At 44.1% G+C, this 22,358-nt stretch overlaps 1 protein-coding gene and 1 non-coding gene across 2 annotated transcripts in view; one reads left to right on the top strand and one right to left on the bottom strand.

Annotated features, from left to right (window-relative positions):
• The window catches only part of CGRRF1 (cell growth regulator with ring finger domain 1), a 33,199-nt gene extending 11,375 nt beyond the window's left edge, over window positions 1-21,824 (top strand). The window contains exons 2-6 of the mRNA XM_075530991.1: window positions 4,729-4,868; window positions 13,001-13,178; window positions 13,334-13,481; window positions 19,850-19,957; window positions 20,363-21,824. Coding sequence (XP_075387106.1) covers window positions 4,729-4,868; window positions 13,001-13,178; window positions 13,334-13,481; window positions 19,850-19,957; window positions 20,363-20,683 — 895 coding nt within the window. The 3' untranslated portion in view covers window positions 20,684-21,824. The remainder of the gene's footprint in view (window positions 1-4,728; window positions 4,869-13,000; window positions 13,179-13,333; window positions 13,482-19,849; window positions 19,958-20,362) is intronic.
• LOC142427013 (U6 spliceosomal RNA) lies at window positions 4,442-4,548 on the bottom strand. Its single transcript, XR_012779858.1, has one exon. It is a non-coding gene; the product is annotated as a U6 spliceosomal RNA (small nuclear RNA).
• Window positions 21,825-22,358: the final 534 nt, after the last annotated feature.

Below are 22,358 nucleotides of genomic sequence, written 5' to 3'. Positions count from 1 at the left end.
ATTGTGTCGAAGTTGCTGAATTTCTTACATAAAGTTACTCCTCATAGTATTCGGAAACTCCCATTCTTTTCAATGTTATCCATAATTTGCTGTGTTCCACGCAAATACCTTCTCAAAATCAGTAAGACACAGGTAAGCGTCTTTCAGGTATCCTCTGCTTTCAGCCAAGATGCCTCTGGTGTCAGTAGTGATAGTCCTCATTTCGTATCCTTTCTGAGCCCAGCTTGAATTTCTGGCAGCTCCCTAGAATGTGCTGCTGTAACTATTTTAATTATCTTCAGCAAAATTGTACTTATGCGTGATAGTGAGGATTGATAATTTCCATACTCTATTGGATCACCTTTCTTTGGAATGGAAACACATCCTTTATTGGTTATTGGATACTTTTGTATTCTGAGAAATGTTCTTGAGCTGTGTTCTGGGGCATAGGGAAATTCTTTGGCAACAGTTTGACCCGTTAAAGATTTACTTCTCAGCAGTGTTAGGACCAGAAACCAAAAGCACTACCATCAAGCTGATTCCTGATTCCGACTCCTGGTGACCCCATGCAGGGTTTCCAAGGCTGTAAATATTCACTGCACTTGATCTTAGCCCAAAGGCCAAGAAGCGATGTGTAAATCTTTACGAGAGCAAGTCGTCTCGTCTTTCTTCTATAGAGCAACTGGTGGGTTTGAACTGGTGACCTTGTGGTTATCATTCCAAAGTTTATCTGGCAATGCCACCAGGACCAAAATAACTCACTCAAAAATTCACTGCCACCCAGTCAGTGCTGACCCCTGTGGGTTTCCGAGACTGTAACTGTTTACAGGAGTAGAAAGCCCAGGAGCTGTTGGATTTGAATTGCCAACCATTTGGATCGCAGTCCAACTCTTAACCACGACACCAACAGGGCTCCATAGGACCAGAATAGCTTTCTCTAATTGGTCTATAAATAATTCACCAATGGTGCCCGGCTATCAAAAGAGATAGTGTCTGGGGTCTTAAAGGCTTGAAGGTGAACAAGCGGCCATCTAGCTCAGAAGCAAAAAAGCCCACATGGAAGGAGCACACCGGCCAGTGCGATCACGAGGTGCCAAGGGACCAGGTATAAGGCATCATGCAAAAAGAAAAACAAACAACAACGATATAAGTGTGTGTATGTATGTGTGTATGTATATGTATATATATACCATATTAAATGAAGGGGGAAGTGCAGAGTGGAGACCCAAGGCCCAAGTGTCGGCCAATGGAGATCCCCTCATAGAGGCGTTTAGGAGAGGAGATGGGTTAATTAGGGTGCGAGGTAGTACCGATGAAGAACACAGCTTTCCCCCAGATCCTGGATGCTTCCTCCCCCCAACTACCATGATCCGAATTCTACCTTGCAGGCCTGGATAGGACAGAGGCTGTACACTGGTGCATATGAGGGCTGGAGGTACAGGGAATCCAGGGTGGATGATACCTTCAGGACCAAGGGTGTGAGGGACGATGCTGGGAGAGTGGAGGGTGAGTGGGTTGGAAAGGGGGAACTGATTACAAGGATCCACATGTGACCTCTTCCCTGGGAGAGGGACAGCAGAGAAGGGGAGAAGGGAGACTCCGGATAGGGCAAGATATAACAAAATAACGAGGTATAAATTACCAAGGGCACATGAGGGAGGGGGGAAAGGGGAGGGAGGGGAAAAAAAAAAAGAGGACCTGATGCAAGGGGCTTAAGTGGAGAGCAAATGCCTTGAGAATGATTGGGGCAGGGAATGTATGGATGTGCTTTATACAATTGATGTATGTATATGTATGGATGGTGATAAGAGTTGTATGAGTCCCTAATAAAATGTAAAAAAAGAAAACAGGAGAAAAAAATGATTAGGGCAAAGACTGTACAGATGTGCTTTATACAATTGATGTATGTATATGTATGAACCGTGATAAGAATTGTATGAGCCCCTAATAAATTGTTAAAATAAAATAATAATAATTCACCAAGAGTGATTTTTTATACTAGTTATTCATTTTATTGGCCTTTTCAGCATTAAATTGATTTGCATGCTTAGAAATTTTTGTTCGTAACCTAAGTTTTAGTGGAAAGTTATTATCTTTTAATACCTTTGTTCTTAAATAACCTTAGAAGTTTTGCTAACTCTTTGTAGTTGCCTTCATACAGATTCCTAGTCCCCCAAGTCAGGGCCATTCAGGACCGGAACTTCTTTTAAAAAAAAGTCATTTTATTAGGGGCTTGTACAACTCTTATCACAATCCATCCATCTATCCATTGTGTCAAGCCCATTTGTTGCCATCAACATTTTCAAAGCATTTTCTTACTGCTTGAGCCCTTGGTATCAGCTCCTCATTTCCTCCCTCCCTCATGAACCCATGATAATTTATAAATTATTATTATTTTCCATGTCTTACACTGTCTTCCCATGTCTTACACTGATGTCTTCCTTTACCCCCTTATCTGTTGTCCATCCCCCTGGGAGGGGGTTATAGGTAGGTCATTGTTATTGGTTCCCCCTTTCTGCCTCCACCTTCCCCTCCCCCTCCTGGTATAGCTACTCTATTGGTCCTGAGGAGTTTATCTGTCCTGGATTCCCTGTGTTTCCAGCTCTTATCAGTACCCATGTGCATGCTCTGGTCTAGCCAGATTTGTAATGTAGAATTAGGGTCATGATAGTGGGGCGCAGGAAGCATTAAAGAACCAGAGGAAAGGTGTATGTTTCTTTGGTGCTATACTGCACCCTCACTGGCCTATCTTCTCCCACGACCCTTCTGTAAGGGGATGTCCAATTGCCTACAGATTGGCTTTGGGCCTCCACTTTGCACTCCCTCCCTCTCCCACCCCTCCACTTCACATTGACATGATTTTTTTTTGTTCTGGGTCTTTGATGCCTAATACCTGATCCCCTATCCCTCATGATCACACAGGCTGATGTGCTTCTTCCATGTGGGCTTTGTTGCTTCTGAACTATACGGCTACTTGTTTTTCTTCAAGCCTTTAAGACCCCAGGTGCTATGTCTTTTGATAGCCGGGCACCATCAGCTTTCTTCACAACATTTGCTTATGCATTCGTCTTCAGCGATCGTGTCAGAAAGGTGGGCAACTCGGAATGCTGGATTATTAGAACCAAGTGTTCTTGTATTGAGATAGTACTTGGGTAGAAGGGCCAAGGCTTTTAATGATACTTCTACTCCATGCTAGTATTGACTCCAGCCCTTTTCTTGAGCGGACGACCTGTAGGGCTTACCTGTCCTTGCCTCCTGTCACATTCAGAACCCATCAAACCTTGGCATCAGTCTCAATCACAGTTGATTTCTTTTGCTTTTCAAATATTTCTTTGTTTTCAAACTAATTGTTTCTATTTTTTTCCAGTCTTTTAATATGAAAATTCTCATGTATAGAAAATTTGAAAGAAGTTCAGAGGACATTCATCGCCCATTACATAGATTCTACCGTTAATATTTCACTATCATTGATTTATTACATGTCTATCCATCCATCCGTCTAATCATCCGTTAGTCCATCGTATGTTTTGATGCACCTAAAATAAGTATTTCAGCATTGAATATGAGTACGAGCCAGCATTCGTTTAGAATTTTTACAAAATACAATGGAATGAGCAACTCTTAAATGTGCCAGTGTTAACAAATCTGTGCAAGCCCATAGGTTTGTACAGCTAAGCCTCTGTCACTGTTCCTGTCGCTGCACAAGGTTCTGAATGCCCTCTGTCAGCCAGGCCTTAGGCTCTTCCCCCCAAGAAGCAGCCGCTGTTCTGTTTCATATTTCTCCCACAGGTTACGTTAGCCTGCCCCAGAATTGCATCTGCATGGAACCAGACTTCTTTTGCAGAGCGCAGTGTTTTTGAGATTCATCCATGCAGTTGGGATCAATAATATGTTCCTTTTCGTTATTCAGTACTGTTGTCCTTTGTACACAGACACCAGCTTGTTTGTGCATGCAGTGCGGTCTTATCAAAATAGGAATGTAACTCTGCTCTCTCAACCTGAAGTCTCCTAGTGTAGTTGGTGCATATTCTTTTCAGTTATTGTGTTTAAATTGAGTAAAAGTAGCTGCTTTCTCATTTTACTAGAAATTGAGTTTAATCTTGTTCATTCTCCTTTAGAGCCTATTCAATACACATTATCAGCTTATATTTCTGCATGCAATTTAAAAGTAGAAAATGTAATATGTAAATGAGGTACTACTATATTTAGTGTTTTTAAAGTTCCTTATCTCATAAATAATATCAAAAAATCTTATATTAAATATCTACTTGTTTTATATCATCTTAGAAATTCATTAATTGGTACCATGTTTTTACTGATCTAATCAAAGTACAGTTTATTAATAACTAATCTACTCCCATTATCAACAATAATATTAATACCAGAGAATTTTGTTTTCAAGACTATGTTGAATCAACCAGCTAAACAATATATAATGCAATTCTTTTTTATATACATCATTACAAATATGGAACGCTTCACGAATTTGCACATCATACTTGCCCAGGGGCCGTGCTAATCTTCTCTGTATCCTTCCAGTGTTAGCGTATGTGCTGCCAACACGAGCGCTATAGTGCAGTTCTCTGTGCCATCTACTCTCCGTTAATTCATGACCAAATTTTCAGTATAATGCAGTTCTCGAGGGTAATTTAAGATCTCTTTTTAGAATTTGAAATAGGTCATGAGTCACAGCATACTGCATAGTCGCAACATTTGCTTTAATCATATTTTCTTTTTACCTTTCTTCAGGTTTGGTTGGGATGTTCCAGTAATCCTGAGAAATTCAGAAGAGACCCAGTTCAGCACAAGAGTTTTCAAGAAGCAAATGAGACAAGTGAAAAATCCCTTTGGCTTAGAGATCATCAACCCCTCATCAGCTTCAATCACAAGTTGGTGGCTAATTATTTCCCCAAGATTTTTCTCTCATTATACCCACTTTTCTTAGCTCTTTTGTTTTCTTTCCCTCTTTCTCTTATTAGACATTTACACTTACTTTTAATTCTGTTGTTGCTGGGAATATATGCAGTAGAACACGCCCGTTCAAGAGTACCTGCACGGACCATGGGGTTCCATTGATTATATCTTTGTACGCTGGACAGCCATTCTCACCTTCTTTTCCTGACTTGTTCTTTCCCGGCAGCCTGAACTCACTGCAACCTAAGGTTCCTGTCTAATCTTTTGAGTTGCTGTTATTAATTTGAGCTGTCCACAGATAGTTCTTAAAAGATCACAATGCCTAAGGCAGACATTTTTAACTGATTAAGATAAACTGGTGTTTGGTTGTAAGAAGACTCCAGGAGATCTTTTTGGTTTAAGATTAAAAGATCATGTCAGGGCAATAGTTTCTGTATCTAACTTTCATGGCTCCAGGAAGTCTGGAGAACATAAGAATTTTGAAACTCTGTTTTACATTTTCCCCCTTTTGGTCAGGATTCTTCTATGGAATCTTTGATCAAAACATTCAGTACCGGTGGCCTGGTGATATCCAGTTCTTCTGATCTCATGGCAAAGGAGGCAGGGTGTACGGTGGCAGTTGGCAACGCATTCTGTACCCTCCTCTTCCTATTCCTGATTCTCCTACTGGAGTATTTGACATCTTAATTAACAATATTAAGTTTTCTAATCCATGAACATGGAACATCTTTCTACTTAATTAAATTTTCTTTAATTTCAGCAGTGTTTTATAGTTTTCACCGCATAAGTCTTTAATGCCCCTGATTAGATTTATTCATAGCTGTTTTATGCTATGGTATGTGGAATTGTTTTCCTCAATTCCCTTTCAGATTTCTTATTGTTGTTGTATAAAAACCCAACTGATTTTGTTGATGACCTGGTACTCTGAAACATTGTTGAATCGTCTGAATTTTGGGGGTACACTCTTCAGAATTTTCTATACGTAGACTCATATTAACCCTGAATAAAGATGATTTTAGTTCTTCTTTTCCAGTCTAGATACTTTTCATTTCTTTTCTTGTCTTTTTGCTCTGTCTAAACCTTTAGTCCCACACTGAATAGATCTGGTGAGTGTGGACACCTTTTTCATTTTTCTTCACCAGATTTAAAGCAAATAGTTCTTGAGCATCTATTTTATTCTTCGGGCTGGATTGCATACTGGAGATACACAGGCTAATACCATATATACTCGAGTATAAGCCGACCCAAATATCAGCCGAGGCACCTAATTTTACCACATAAATTGCATTAAAAATATGCTGAAAAACTCGGCTTACACACAAGTAGATAACGGTAAGTTAAGCTCTGCTTGTAAGAAGCTTAGTGCAGAGGCAGACATGTTCTAATGCAAACAGTAAAGTCTCGCAGTGGCTGATGTAAGAAGTTTAAGACGCTGGTTCCATTTGTTAGGATGCTGTGTTGTTTTCATTGGTCTTCAATTAATCGAGGAATGTGAGGATAAAGTAATATGTGTAAATGCTGTTATATGTATATATATATATTGCTACCAGAAAGAACAACTATTTTTTCACCTAACATGGTGTTTTGGTATAGATTATTATGGACAAAATGTACTTTTCTGGTAAATGGTAATGATAGATGGTAGTTGGTTCTTTATAAACTTATTTGGAAAACAAATTATTTACTGAACCCTCTGGGAACCATCATAGGGAATGGAGGGCATTAGAAAGAATAGAATATGTTTAATTTCCAAAAGTGGGGGGTATGTTCAGGAAAGGAGTCATAAAAGAAGGCTGTGCTGGAATTCTGTCCCTTTGAGTGATGGATACAAAAAGTAAGTGGCTATTTATGTACTTGGAGGTGTTCTAGGTAGGATGAGAAGCAGGAGCAAAGTGCTGAGGTCAGTAAGAAGCAGAAATAAGACATCAGAGAGACAAGGAGTTTTATGGATAAAGCTCAGGGTGCAGCAGGTGAGAAAGACGAGTCTAGAAAGACTCCAGTTGTTTGCACGGGCCCCCAATGGGCAGATCCTGTTACCAAGATAAAAAATACAGGAGGAACGGAAGGTGCTGGGAGAGCGCTAACAAATTCAGTACTGAACACTTTCAGTGAGATCAAACCTCCAGAGTTTGAAGTGCCATTGTGACCAATAAATGTCGACCAAGTCGGTCACGATACGTTTTCCATAGTGCTATGAAGTGTTCTGAGCTGTGACCCCATCGCCTTTTAAACCCGCTCATGATTTTGTTTCAAAGCAAGCAAACCAGCACTTGCTCAGCTTTTCATTGTCCTCTACTGACATGTTTTTGTTTTCTTTTGCCTTCCCTTCACAATGGGCTTCTGACAAGCTCGCTGTGTTTTCCCTCTTCACTCCGTGCAGGGCAGGCCTCTGCCCACAGCTCTCTATTGACCTGGCTTCCCCAAGGTCATAGTTACCGCTCGACCCCCACTCCCACTCAGGACCCTTCGCAGATGCCAAAGCACTGCACGTTCCTCGGACCTGCGTTGGTGCCCTCTCTGTCCTATAGCACAGGGTTGGTCATCCTTCCTTTGAACACCTGGCTCTTGTAGATGTGTGGATATTAAGTACTCTATCCCTGACAGCATATGTACTTCAGAACAGACCTTGGAATGGTCTTTTTGATAGCGAATGAGACTCCACTGCCCTTCAGTTTTCATGCTCAGCATAGCAAACCATATGGTTGTCTGATTCAACAGGGTCAATACTGGTCCATTTCAGGTCGTAATGCATTTCATTGTTGGTTCTTTACAAATTTTTCTAGATTCACACATCATATATTCACACATCACATATCCAGATTCACACATCACATATGTTCAAATGTGAATGCTTGCCGCTGTTTGTCACTGTCTCTTCTCAATTTTGAATTGTGCCCTGTCAACAAATGAAAGTCTCTAAAATTTTACTCCATTCACGCCAGTGAGGTAGATTCTACCTTGAGGTGACAGCTCTTTGCCAGTGAAATGTGGAATGCCTTCCAACGAGATTGGCTCATCTTCCAGGACCATCTCAGACAGCAATCCTCGGCTCATCAAAAGGCTTTCACTAGTCAATTTTCTAAAAAGGTCATCAGTCTGCTTAGTCTAAAAGCTCTTCTGAAAGTTGACGGCCATGGGTAACCTGCTGACATGTGAAATACGGATGGCACAACTTCCAGCAACAGGCAAGCCACCACAGTAGGACAAACTGCCAGACCAGTGGTGGAGGTAAGCAGTAGTATACTATCGTACAAGGGAGGCCACCTTAAAAAGGTTTGCAGAAAAGCTCCATTATCTTTCCATTCCATTTTTCCACAAACTTTTGAAGCTCCCTTGTGCTTTTCTATACCTTGCATTTTTGTTCACTAATATATTCTGGAGGTCGTTCTATTGCATTTGGTACAGATATTTTCCTGTAGTTTTTTTAATGTAGCTGCATATTTCTTCATTGTGAAGTATTCCATATTTTATTCACTGAAGCCCCTATCGTAGGCATTTGGGCTGGTTCTAGGAGTTTGCTTTTATGACTAGCACTGTTTGAATAAGGAAGACCAAAGAAGCACCGATGCATTGGCATCAGGGTGCTGGTGAAGAATGTTGAAAGTACCCTGGGCTGCCAAGAGAACAAACGAATCTCTCTTGGAGGAAGTACAGCCAGAATCCTTAGAGGCAAGGATGCAAGATGTTGTTTCATGCACTTTGGAGATGTTGTCAGAACCTGGAGACAAGTCCCTGGAGAGGACATCATGTTTGGTAAAGTAGTGGGGCAATGAAAAAGAGGAAACCCCCAATCACTGAGCCACTGCTGAGGACTCAGCAGTCTCCTGCTCGAGCCCCCTTGCTTCCCGACGCTCCGTCCCCCCTGCCCGCCTTCTCCAGCCGTCGCCTTCTGCAGGCCGTTTCCACCGAGGAAAAGTAATCGTATCGTGTGTCCGCTATCCAGAACCACCACTCTTTCGCCCCCTTTGCTGATGCAAGTAAGGGTGATGACCTGCTGCCTGCGGGGACCGAGGATTGTATCCAGATAAGAATTCAACATCACAGCGCAATGGCAGGAAGACCCCTACCACTGTCCAAGGGATTGCTGATGACTACGACAAAAAGGAACTAGTGACGACAGCCAACGGACACCCCTTACTGAAGGGCTGTGGGGAGGAGATGAGCCAGTCAGGGTGCAGGGGAGCAACGATGACACATATAACTGTTCTCTATTCTTAAATACTTCTTCCCCCCACTATCATGATCCCAATTCTACCTTACAAATCTGGCTAGACCAGAGGATATACACTGGTACAGATAGCAACTGGAAATGCAGGGAATCCAGGACAGATGAGTCCTTCAGGACCAGTGTGAGAGTGGCGATGCCTGGAGGGTGGAGAGAGTGTGGGGTAGAAAGGGGGAACTGATTACAAGAATCTACGTATAGCCTCCTCTCTGGGGAATGGACAGCAGAAAAGAGGGCAGTGGGAGATGTCGGACAGTGTAACATATGACAAAATAATAACAATTTATGAATGATGAAGGGTTCATGAGGTGGGGGAAGTAGGGAGGGAGGGGGAAAATGAGCAGCTGATATTAAGGGATCAAGAGGAAGGCAAATGTTTAGAGAATGATGACGGCAACAAATGTACATATGTGCTTGACACAATGGATGTATGTATGGATTGTGATAAGAATTAAACGAGCTCCCAATAAAATGATTTTTTTTAAAAAAGAAGAAAGAAACTGGTGATGGCGTTTAAGAAGAAATTTGCCTGCAAAGGTGCTGTGATTGAGCATCCAGAATATGGAGAAGGGATTCAGCTCCAGGGTGACCAGCGCAAGAACATATGCCAGTTCCTTGCAGAGATCAGACTGACTAAGGACGACCAGCTGAAGGGTCATGGGGTTTAAGTGCTTGTGGCTCACGGAAGCCTAAGTGAGGATTCCTTGCAATGAGTGGGAAAATTCCTTCTGTCCCTTGTCACAAGTTTAAAACCTCACAGCTTGTATGCTGTCACCATTTGGGGTTCACTTTTAACTTGGACTAGTGTAACTCCATGCAATAAACTGAAAAGAGCCATGCTGTCTAGTCTTAAAGTCCCTCATTGAAGCAGAGGTCAAGCAGTAGGTACCCGGCAGTGCACAGTCTGAAACAAAACAATAGCCTCATGTTTCAGCCAAGCTCCGAACCCCGAGTTCTCAGATGGCTGTGTCTGGCCAGACACTCCCCTGCCCTCAGAAAATGGCATCCACCACTGGACAGCCCCCAGGGGGAGGAAGGGATAAGGCAGTTGTGCCACTAGCGGACACTTCGGTAGCAAAAGAAAGATCCCCTGGTGTTGCGGCCATCTGGACAAGGGGGTGGCCCTTAGGAAATCAGCCCCTTCCCTCCGGTAAGGTGATAGGGCTTCTGGCTTTGCCAGCAAGGTCTTGGTTCTTTATGACCAGACATACAGACCCTAGCTAGGGGTCTTCCAAAGATCACTAGACTGTGAGGCCAATCTTCTGTCAGCGTTAAACTTTCGACCAGGGAACACATTGCAGACGGATGTAGCTAGCTGGGACGCTTGCAGCTTCCCAGCCACAGCTGCCAATGCCATGGGAAGTAACAACTGGTTCCCCCCCTTCCGTTTTCATGTGATGTGATGTATTTAAACTCTTACTTAAATAAAACTTGTTTGCAGAAAAAAAAAGAGGAAACACTTTGAATAGATGGAGTGACACAGTGACTTCATCCATGAACTCAAGCCTAAGAGCAATTGTGAGATGGCCTAGGGCCCGCAGTGTTCCGTTATGCTGTACATGGGGTTGCTGTGTTAAGGCTGGCTTGACTAGAGAAACAAATCCAGTGACATATGTGTGAGATAGTGAATGTTTATTGTGCCAACCTGGCCGATAAACACATGTGGGGCTAATTGAAGGGTGGACAGAGAAGTGGCTCAGTAAGCCTCGCCTTTCTGGTTCTTGGATCTCTTGCTTTGTGATGTACCAGTGCCCCAGACCAGGTGCAGCTGCCTTAGCCAGTTCCCTGCTTAGCTGGCAAGGCTCACTTCTTGCAAGACATCCCTAAGGTGAAACCACATGGACCTACTCCGATGTATGTAAGAAAACGCTTTATATCAAGAAGTAATTGTATATCAGTGAAACATCCCAGCCCAGTCCAACTCAATCCATAACTCCAGTACTAGTCCATAAGTCCTTTATCAGACCCACGAAGCCACATGCAATGATGCAGAATGCAGAAATACCACCGGCCAGTAGGTGCAATGTCCCATGAGTCTAATGGCAGTGGAAGCATCTCCAGGGCTCTGGCAGCAACCAGGGTCCCCCAGCAGGAAGGGGAAGGCAGAGAGAGAAGGGGAGGTTCCCAGGACCCTCCTTATAACAAGGCCACGCCCACAAAAGTCACCATCAGGCTGTGACCTGATTGAGTGACTTAGTTCCGCCCCGACACTTTTATATCTCTTCAAGTTGACATGAAGTTTTGTAACTACAGCAGTAGCTATGAGTTGGAACTGACGTGACAGCACCTAACAACATCAACAACTAATACTGTAATGATAGCTTTCTATGTACATTTTTTCATATATTTTGCTAGTAATACAACAGTATTATTTTATGGGCTTCTGTTTTGCTTTCCCTCCTCCCAATATGACTTTTCTTTTCCTCTTTCCTGTCTACTTCTAACTTCTTCATGCTTCCAACTTCCTTCATGCAGCAGCATGGAGGAGAGTTCTGTGTTTCATGTGTGCAGAATTCTATCAGTTGTCGGCAGCCTGTGGAGCATTTGCTGTGCTGTGTGCCTTCTTCCGAGGCATTTCTTTACTCGCAGTTCAACAAATACATGCCTGGAAACACCAGGAGGAACAACTGCCCTTAGAAGGACACTGAGTAGCTAACAGAATAGGAGAGCCCAGCTGTTTAACCAGAACCATGACCGACCCCATTTCCTTTAGGGTGGGGAGTACACTCTGCTACTCAGCAGTAGATGCCGCAGCTCTTACGGCCGGAAGGTCAACACTTCACTGTGGAGTATTCCGTATTGTATTCACTGAAGCCCCTAACGTAGGCATCTGGAGTTTGCTTTTATGACTAGCACTGTTTGAATAAGGAAGACCGAAGAAGCACCGGTGCATTGGCATCAGGGTGCTGGTGCTGGACTGCCAAGAGAACAAACAAAACTCTCTTGGAGGAAGTACAGCCCTACCCGTGACATTTGCAAACCCTACGGAAGTGCTCAGTAAGTGAAGCTACCATTTGTATGCCAACTTAGGGTGATCCAGTACCTAAGCATGTGCTGTCAACTGAAAGGTTGGCAGTTCGAGGCCACCAGCTGCTGTACAGGAGACAGACCTGGCACTCTGCCCCTGTGACGATGACAACGGACACCACCCTGTGGTCAGTTGGACTCTGTCTGTGGCGTTGATAGGGGTTTGGGCCCACTCAGCAGTGTGCAACAATAATAGCAACATGCCTCCCTGCAGACCATGCCTGGGAGGGTGCTGGAAGCCAGCAAGGGCGGGAAGCCATCGCTAGCAAACCCTTCACAGTGTGGAACGCTCGCTGTGCCCGGGGCCGGACAGTAAAGGTTTGACAAGTCTGTTTTTCTGTTGTCAATGTGTTGCTTAATAGTAGTGGATCTGGCTTTCTTTGTAATGTTTTTCCACGCCAGTGCACATCTTGTGTATACCCATGACTGGAGACGCCTCACGCCGGCACCTCTCATTCTTCTTTTCGGATCATGTATGCTGCGATTGTGGTAGATTAGCCATACTGAGCTGTAATTCAGTTTTCAGAATATTGGAGGAAATTCTTACAGTCGCCAATAGTTTTATCTGTGGCATGTGGTTTGAGGAAAGATCATTTAAATATGTAAATAATCCTCTGCGATTGAGCCTTCTGAGAACTCCGACGAGTAGGGAGCCACTGAGATTCATGTTCCTGTTTGAGAGGCCGGTCCCTTCATGCAGAGGCACCTCACCTGGCTCCCTAACTGCTGCCAGTCAGCAGTCAGTCAACTGCTGTCAGTCGGCCCTCACCTGGCTCCCCAACTGCTGTCAGCCCAAAGCTTTGGTACAATGGTATTTGAAGAGGCATTCGGTAATTTTCTCTCTGTGTTCTGCAGCTGGCATAACCTTGACAACAGACTGCCTCGAGGACAGCCTCCTGACGTGCTACTGGGGGTGCAGTGTCCAAAAATTACACGAGGCGCTGCAGAAGCATGTGTTCTGCTTCAGAATCAGCACGCCCCAGGCTCTAGAAGAGGCGCTCTACAGCGAGTATCTCTACCAGGAGCAGCATTTGTATCCTTTTATGGGCCACACTGGGAGCCCGGGGCGGAGGGGGGGGCGGAGATTCTGAGGGCTAAAGCTACGCGATGCTGAGTTAGGATTGAGCCCTTTGACCTGTCACTGTTTCACGGGCTATCGTGACAACTGACCTTTACATTCTCGAAAAGCACTAAGAAGGACTTCAAAGAAGAAATATACTGCCAGTTACCAAGCGACGCCAAAATTGAAGACTTTGGTACGGTTCCCCGCTCTCGATACCCACTGATAGCATTGCTGACCTTAGCTGATAAGGATAACCGAGACATTTACGATATTGTAAGTAATTGAAAACTGCTAAGTGCATTTCCTTTAAGTGGTGTGGATGATGGTTCTTACTTATTTGGTGAATTAAACAAAAATGTTTTTCCTCACTCCTGAGACTACACAGTTGGCCTGTACACATTGTCCTTGAAAAATTGAGTACCTTGAAAGTACCACTGTGTGCAAGGAACCCTGGTGATGTAGTGGTTATGCATTAGGCTGCTTACTACAAGGCTGACAGTTCGAAACCACCCGCTGCTTTGAGGGAGAAAGATGAGGCTTTCTAGTCCCGTGAAGAAGGGTTATGCTCTCAGAAACCCACAGGGACAGTTCTCCCCTGCCCGATAGGGTCTCCATGAGTCAGAATCGACTCGAGAGCAGCGCGTCACACCCTCTGTGCTGCTAAGGCCTGTGTTGTTTCTGTCAGAGTCCCTGCTGCACGAGTAGCACGTCTGTCTGGACGTACAGTACTCCCGCTGTTGTGCTTTGTTCTGGTGGCTTATCCCTGTTGGGAAGATAAAAGCATCTTGGATCTCTACAAGGAGCTGCGTCCTGACAGTCTCCTAAGAAGGTTATACATGAAATTAATTTTGATGTCCCTATACGCAATTCAATGGACTTGTTTTCTGAAGTGCTTGATAGGTAACCATTTGCTGAGTCAACTCCGATGTGTAGTAGTCCCGCATGTGTCAGAGTAGAACCGTGGTCCTTGGGTTTTCTGTGGTTGGCTTTTCAGAAGTAGATCACCAGGCCTTTCTTCCAAGGTGTCTCTGAGTGGACTCAAACCTTCAACCTTTTGGTTAGCAGCTGGGTGCCAGGAACTCCTTGACAGGAATACTCAAAAAGCAAACAGCCACAGAGTTGATTCTGACTCATAGTGACCCAATAGGTCCGAGTTGAACTATCCTTCTCGTTTTTCAAGACTCTAACTCTTCATGGGAGTAGAAAGTCTCATCTTTAGCCCATGGAGCAAATGGTGTTTTTGAACTGCTGACCTGTGGTTAGCAGCCCAACATGTAACCCACTATTGCCACCAGGGCCCCATCTGCTGTCTGGATGGAGGTAGATTTGTTAATAGTGATACGGTGACGTTTGGAGGGGAGGTAGTGGTGGGACTTTGTAGTACCTAAAGTGCATTCACTGAAACCCAAACCAAGTCCACTGCCGTGGAGTTAGTTTCGACTCATTGTGAACCTGTAGGAAGGAGTGGATCTACCCCTGTAGCCCAACATTTAACGCCGACACCTCCAGGGCTCACCTGCTCCGTTGCTAGAGGTACATTCATTACCAATGACTGGGTAATGGGAGGGTGGACATTAGCTCATAGTACCCACAGTGCATCCCCTACTAGTAGCTTCTTTATGCCTTTAGCAGCCTTGTTGGTTGTGACAACAAATACCCTCGGAGGCAGGCTGAAAGCAGACTCCAAAGGAAATGCAGTAGCTCCTGCAGTCAGAGATGGAAGCAGGGTTTGACTCCAGGCACTGTGAGCCCTGTGCCAATGCCCTTTCCCTGCCCGGGGAGGCTCCCGAATGAAACAAGTGGGCCCTGGGCTCTGGAAGTTGCAGGCTTTTGCTGGGAAATAGTGGCCTTCCATGTGTCAGTGAGCCTCCCAGAGCTTGACTGCAAGACCCCTCAGTTGCCCGAGTGCAGGATGGTGTGTAGGAGAGAGCTCTGGCTTTCTCCCTTCCCTCCCTTTCTTCCTCACTCGGTTGAGACAAATACGACCTGCTGAATTGGCATTTGTTCTTCCCAGCTTCTTCATCCTTTGCCTTACCTGCCTGGGTAAGGTAACCCTTCTCGTACCTCTGTACCCCCATCTCTTCTAAGGTCTTGGAATTCTGGCCTCCTTCTCCTTTCTTCCTGTTTAGGACCGCCCCCCTCCCCCCAAAATAAATCAGATTGTACATTTTCCCTTCCAACTTCCTCCTTGGATTCCATTTGTTGTTTTTGCTTTCTAGCCTTCTTCCTCCTCCTCAGCAGGACAGGACTTGCCAGCAGGTCCCATTATGAATGCAGGCTAGTGTTCATAACAATTTTCTCTTTTCCCTGGGTGTCGTCCATGGGAGCCTCCTCTAGTCATTTCCCCTCCACTTAACAAAAAATGATGTCCTTCTCCAGGGACTGGTCTCTCCTGACAACATGCCCAAAGTATGTAAGCGGGACTCTCACCACCCTTGCCCCTAAGGAGCACCCTGGCCACATGACTCATCCAGCTGTCCTCCATATCCATCTGTCATGAGGGTCCACGGGTCATCAACATCCCTCAGGGGTGCAAATATTCCATTGTGTGTTGGTCCCAAAATTTGTGTATCCGTTCTCCCACGGATGGGCATTTAGGTGGTGTATTAGTCTGGGTACTTTAGAGAAACAAATCCACATTAACTCATGCATCCATAAGCAAAATCAAACTCAGACAGGGCCTCCATAAAGTCAGCAACAGTATGCACCAGTTCACAGGCTCAAAAATATCCATCTGGTCAGGTTCTGGTCAACTCAATATGGGCCGCTTCACTCAGGCTCCACAGGGTGCCCATTGGTCGCCTTGCCTTTAGACCATGGGCTCTCACCAATACTCAACAAGCCTGGCCCCCTCGTGCTAGGTCATGAACCTTAGACCAGTCAGCCCACTCTTGTCTTCTCCTATTTTTTCCTGTAAACCAAGTCCACAGGTGTCAGTGGCCAAACTGAACCCGTCTCTGTATTGCTGCATTTCTCCCACTTCCACTCAGCAAGTAGATCCAGGTGGTCACCTAGCAAGCATCTCAGCCTGCTCACATACTCACTTTAACATTCAGTCCCAGAAAGGAGTTTTCTTCATGGTTCCAGACTTTTCCCAGCTTCTGACAAAGACTGCTGGTTCCCGAGTACTCCAAAGCACTGGGTGGGGCACGTATTTTCAAAGCTTTCTTTGCAGGCATGGCCTAAACCCATCTAAAGATCAAATTTTAATGGCTTAAGTAAGTGGGCTTACAACCTTTCTGTTTTAATACTTCCCATATTTCCTCCAGAAAACAACCAAGTAAACAGTGTGGCTTTATCTGACCTCTGGCTCGACAAAAAAGAAAAACTACCATAAGGGAGAGGTCAAACAAACATCTACTCTATCTTATGGTTTGTTTCTCCAGTCCCCCACTTGGGTACTTGCTTTGTGATGGTCGCACCAGGGTTCCCTGCTTCAGCTGGCAAGGCTCACTTCTTGCAAGACATCCCCAAGGAGAAGCCACATGGACCAACCCCAATGCAGCCCTGGGCGCTGGAGCAGCTGTGTGGAGACCCCTGCCAGCGCTGAAATGTTTAGTAGTTCACTGACTCAGCTTTCCTCCTGCAGTCAGCATCGTTGTGTCGGTTTTGTGAGATGGATGAGGACTTTTTGGACTGGTGTTGGACATATGGGTTAATGTTGGACATATGGGTTAATGTTGGACATATGGGTTAATGTTGGACATATGGGTTAATGTTGGACATATGGGTTAATGTTGGACATATGGGTTAATGTTGGACATATGGGTTAATGTTGGACATATGGGTGAATGTTGGACATATGGGTTAATGTTGGACATATGGGTTAATGTTGGACATATGGGTTAATGTTGGACATATGGGTTAATGTTGGACATATGAGTTAATGTTGGACTTGTGGGCTTGGGCAGCACTGGGTTGGGATGTTTTCTTGATGCTCACTTAACCTTTATATCAAACTCTCTCTTACACATGAGTTGCTGCGGGTTTGTTTCTCTAAAGTACCCAGACTAACACAGGTGCTTTCCAACATCTTGCTGTGCACAGTGCTGCAGTGAATGTGCACCGCTCTGCTGTCCTGGGTGCTTTCGTATTTTCGGGTGTGGACTCAGCAGAAGGGTGTTTGATGAAGCCCCATGCCGCTTTCCACAGTGGTTTGACGGTCCCACCAGCACTGTATAAGGGTTGCAATCTCTCCACAGCCTCTCCAGGTTTGCTGTCATTTTCTGTTTTGCTTTGTGTTCTTTAACTTTGCTGTCAATGCCGGGGTCAGGTGGTATCTCATCGTGGTTCTGAGAGAATGGCTAGTGATCTTGAGCAGTGCTTCCTAAATTTGATGGTTCCCTCCATGTCTTCTTTGGTCAACTGACTGTTCATATTCTCTGCCCATTTTTCAATGCGTTATTCATCATTTGTTATTGTTGTTGAGATGTTGACGTTTTCTATAGATTTTAGAAATTAGTACCTTGTTTGATTTATCATTGTCAGCTTTCGTTCTCAGTCTGTGGGTTCTCTTTGGTCTCTTTTGGTGAAGTCTTTTGAAGCTCATACGTGTCTTAATTTTTGGAGATGCCAGTCATCTCTTTATTTTTTCCCTGTGTGTGTTTATGCCATGTAGTGGGGCCCCTAAGCGTGTCCCTGTGTTTGCACTGATGATCTCTGTACTTCTAGCTAGGGCGGACATGTGAGTCTTTAATGCATCTTAGTTCATTTTGTGTATGGAGTGAGGTGGGGGTCCTGTTTCATTCTTCTGCAAATGGGAATCTAATTTTGCCAGCACCATTTAGTGACGAGACTATTGGTCCATTTAATATATTTTGGTCCCTCACTTCCACCTCCGTCTCCTCAGTTGTCTGTGGGTGGATGGACGTCTTTCTGCATCTCTTCTCTGTTCCATTGGTCTGTGCGTCGATCCTCGTGCCGCTCCTGGGGCTGTGCAGTCAGTTTTAAGGTCGAGAAGTGAGACTTCCTACTTTGTCGTTCTTCGCTAGTAGTACTTTATCTTCAGTTTCCACATTGCCCAGTCTTTGCATTATTTCCAACAATTTTCTTGTTGAAGCTGGGGTTTTCTTCATATAGAATCATATCATCTGCAAATAGGGTTTTGCTTATTCTTTGCTAATTTGGATGCCTTTGGTTTCTTTTTACTGTTCAGTAGCTCTGCCTAAGGCTTCCAGCCCAGTGTGGAATAAGAGCAGCCATAAGGGACATCCTTATCTGGTTCCCTTTCGCAAGAGGAATGTTTTCAGACAATCCCCATTGAGAGAGCGATGTTGGCTGTTAGGTTTGCATTTACGACCTTTATTGTGTTGAGGAATTTCCTTTTTATTCCTATTTGGTTGAGTATAAAGCACCCTTTCAAAGTGTATTTTGTATGAATGTTTATTATTCTTAATTTTAAAACCACAGTGACTCATTTATTTTTAATATGTAATTATGTGTATTTTATCTGGGGGTCAAGGACTCTTAAATTTAAAAACAAAGTGAAACATATGTTCCCATTCCCACATAATGGCAAAGGATTGCTCAAAGCAGCACAGTTAGTAACCAATTTGTTGTAGGCAGATAAAGGAAAGCAAGATGCAAAGTTTTTGAAAGATAGATTTTTCACTTACTGTACTTTTCTGTATCCACATAATGCATGTTCATGGCAGAAAGGGAAACCTGGAATGTCGTGTAAGCCGTTCCTCTGCCTTAGCCTTCTGGGAGTCCCGTCTCCATCTGTGTGCCTTCTAGGCTGGCTGGATGACAGGTTGATGTTTACCCTGCTCGGTTTCTCCCTCCCTGCCCACTCCCTTCCCTGCTGGCTTGGAGGTTCCCTCGCATGGTCGTGGCTCTACTGAAGAGCGATGGACACTCAGTGAGCTGTGCACGCATAACGTGCCTGCTTTCTAAAGTGGCCGACATTTACACTTCCACTAGAGTCCTAGTGCCCCTCGTTCTCACCAACACTTGGCTTGGTCAGTCTTTTTCATTTTAACATCCCATCAGAGGTATAACGGTACAGTTCATTATGACTTTGTGTTTGTTTCCCTAATCAATATTTAGAGCGCACATCATTTCATGTGCTCATTTGTGGACAGTGTGTCAGTACTGATCTCGATCTTAAGAGTTAATTGATTGTGGCTATTTTTAGCATTACAAAAATATAAAAAAGACTAAGAAGGCATTCGTGCTTTACTTTCGTATGTTCACCCATTCCCTGTTCTCGCTGCCTTCTAAAATGCTAGCAAGTTAGTATTTACTGAACATGTCTGTTGCTGCTCTTCCTTGTCCATACATAATATTGCTAGAAGCTAAGGTAAACTATGTTATAATCTAATTTAGAAAGGTAGGTTTATTTATTTTGAATATAGATTTTCACTCCCTTCACCTCTCTCACCCTCTGCCACACCCACCGACTTTTCTACCTACTTGACAGGAATTCACCGTTTTCTATACTCAGGACTTGTGCATACCAAAAGTAACTCAGCCAAAATCAGTGGGTAAGGCAGGCTGAAACTCTTCAGAAACTAAACTTTAGTTGAATTAGTGTCAACCTCTAATTTTTATTATTTTATTTTATGGATTTGTCACATATCTAAATGTGAAATAATGTAAGGGGGTCAAAGTACTGACCATTGTTCATTTTTTGATTTTAGATTTCAATGGTGTCAGTAATTCATATTCCTGATAAGACTTACAAGCTTTCCTGCAGGATATTGTACCAGTATTTACTCCTGGCTCAAGGTCAATTTCATGTTCTTAAGGTAAGCTGTACTGTGTAGTATCGCTGTCTTTCATCGGAGAATTTCGAAGACTCACTGTCAGGAGACTCTTGTATTTTTCAGTGAGTTATTTTAGCAAAAAGGTAGTTAATGTTATAAAAGAAGTCTTGTTTTGTTTTTGACATGAGCTCTTCTTTGCGGTTCGTGTCTTTGGGACCTTTGGGGGGCGGTATGTAAGCCTACACCACCCAGCAACCTCAAATCCTAGACACTGTCCAGAGAATAGGGCCTGCTTCTCTGTTTCCCTCTCATCTCTGCCGATTCAGCCTCACCTTCCGGGGACTTGCTACCTCCGTGTACATCTTCAACTGCTTGTATGACCTGCAAGTTCCAAGACTGGGCGGTGGCATATGTAATTATTTTTAAACTTGTCTCTCTCATCTCCAGCAACTTTACATGTCTGCGAACAATAACTCCACTCCCGCGAGCGGCCCTTCTTCCGAAGAGCAGAGCGCCGACCACAGCTTGTTGGACAGGGCGGGTCTTGGCGAGAGCGAGGTGGAGCCCCCCGAGGAGAGCAGCAAGGACTGCGTCGTCTGCCAGAACGGGCCCGTGAACTGGGTGCTCCTGCCCTGCAGACACACGTGCTTGTGTGACGGCTGCGTCAGGTATTTCCAGCAGTGCCCCATGTGCAGACGGTTCGTGCAGGAGTCCTTTGCACTTTGCAACCAGAGAGAACATGATAAAGACAAACAGAAGCCTCTGTGAAGATATGGGTACAGCTGCGAAGTCCACTTCCTGCTGCAGGTGCGGCATCTTGTGTCTGTGGCTCTAATCATGACTTGGAATCTACAGTATTGACCATCCATGGAAATGATAGTCTAACCTCGTATTTATACAGCACATGGGTGGGAAACATTATTCCTCTCTGCTTGGTATGGTAAATGTTGGAATATATATAAATTCACTCAACTAGAGAATGTGACTGTTTGGCCTTTTGTCGGCTAGAGGATTGCAGATATTACTGATGAGAAATGCTTACTGAAAAAAGTCCGTATAAAATTTGAGGAGGTAAAAGTCTTACACTGACAAAATGGTTTCCTTCGACATATGCTGGATGGAGTATACTCAGGAAAGTAATAATTCTTGTGGCGAGTAGCTCCAGGCCTAACCACTACTCTGAGAGCTCCTGTGAATAAGAATTCTTAAAGAAATTGTGTGACCCCGTCCCACACCCACCCACTTTACCAAGGCTTGGAAATAGCTTTTTTACTTTTAAGCCTTTGTGAAAACACCATTTTGAAAAAAATACCCATTTGTGAGCTTTCCGATTTTCAGTATCATCCTTTACATAAATTCACGTCTCAGTTTTAAAATACGGGTTCTTGAATCATAAATGCAAGATGCAGGTCTCGAATGTTCTCATTGTTCATAAATTAAGATGATACTCATCTAGGAGATAGACATACAAGCTTCCTCAGATAATTACATTTCTTGTCAGAGGGGATGCGATAGCGGGTGGCCAATGCGACACAATGGCGAGTGTGATCTCCCGAAGGTCTTCCTGCTCCCTCCCTGGGAGACGGGCAATGCCTTACCTCCCACTCGCTCTCTCCTGCACTGCGGAGGGCTTCTGGAGCCAGGAGAATCACTAAAAGTGACCAAGAGAGCGAGTTTTCAGATGGATTTTTACTCCAAATAAACCTGGTGCCCTCTGGAAAGTACATGGTTTTGTCCATTTGTTGCTACATCCTGTTGCTGAGGGGCCAGACAGCCAAAAAAGACTCCCCACTTTCCCAGGATGGCCATAAAAGGAAAGGTACACCAGAGCTTCCTGTGTCTTTAGGGAAAAGTACCTTCAACTCACCAAGCAAATAATTCATGGCAAATAAACTGACATTTAGCAAAACTTTGAAGCCTCTTTTGCCGTTTGTATTACGAGTAAGACCTGTTGGCACCAGTGTTTTTGCATACTATTTCCTTCACATGAGATGCAGCACTCTGAAGAAGCCATTACTTGTTCTTTGTATTAACCTAATCAAACTTCCATCTCCACTCAGTAGCCATGTAAGTGAAAACCTGGGTGGTGCAAATGTTTTCTACTTGACTACTCATCTAAAGGCTAGTGGTTCAAACCCACCCACCGCACTGAGGAAGAAAGGCCAGGTGGTCTGCTTCCATAAAGATTACATCCAAAAAAACTGAGTTTGTGTTTGGGTTTAGGAGCCAGGCATCTTTTTTTTTTAATTATCATTTTATTTGGGGCTCATACAATTCTTATCACAATCCATACATACATCATTCGTGTCAAGCACATTTGTACATTTGTTGCCATCATCATTCCCAAAACATTTGCTTTCTGCTTGAGCCCTTGGTATCAGCTCCTCATTTTTCCCCTCCCTCCCCACTCCCTCTTCCCTTACGAACCCTTGATAATTTATAA

The sequence above is a fragment of the Tenrec ecaudatus genome, chromosome 14, assembly GCF_050624435.1.
Source record: "Tenrec ecaudatus isolate mTenEca1 chromosome 14, mTenEca1.hap1, whole genome shotgun sequence".
In the NCBI taxonomy this organism is placed as follows: domain Eukaryota; kingdom Metazoa; phylum Chordata; class Mammalia; order Afrosoricida; family Tenrecidae; genus Tenrec; species Tenrec ecaudatus.
This window is presented reverse-complemented; position numbering and strand designations above follow the sequence as displayed.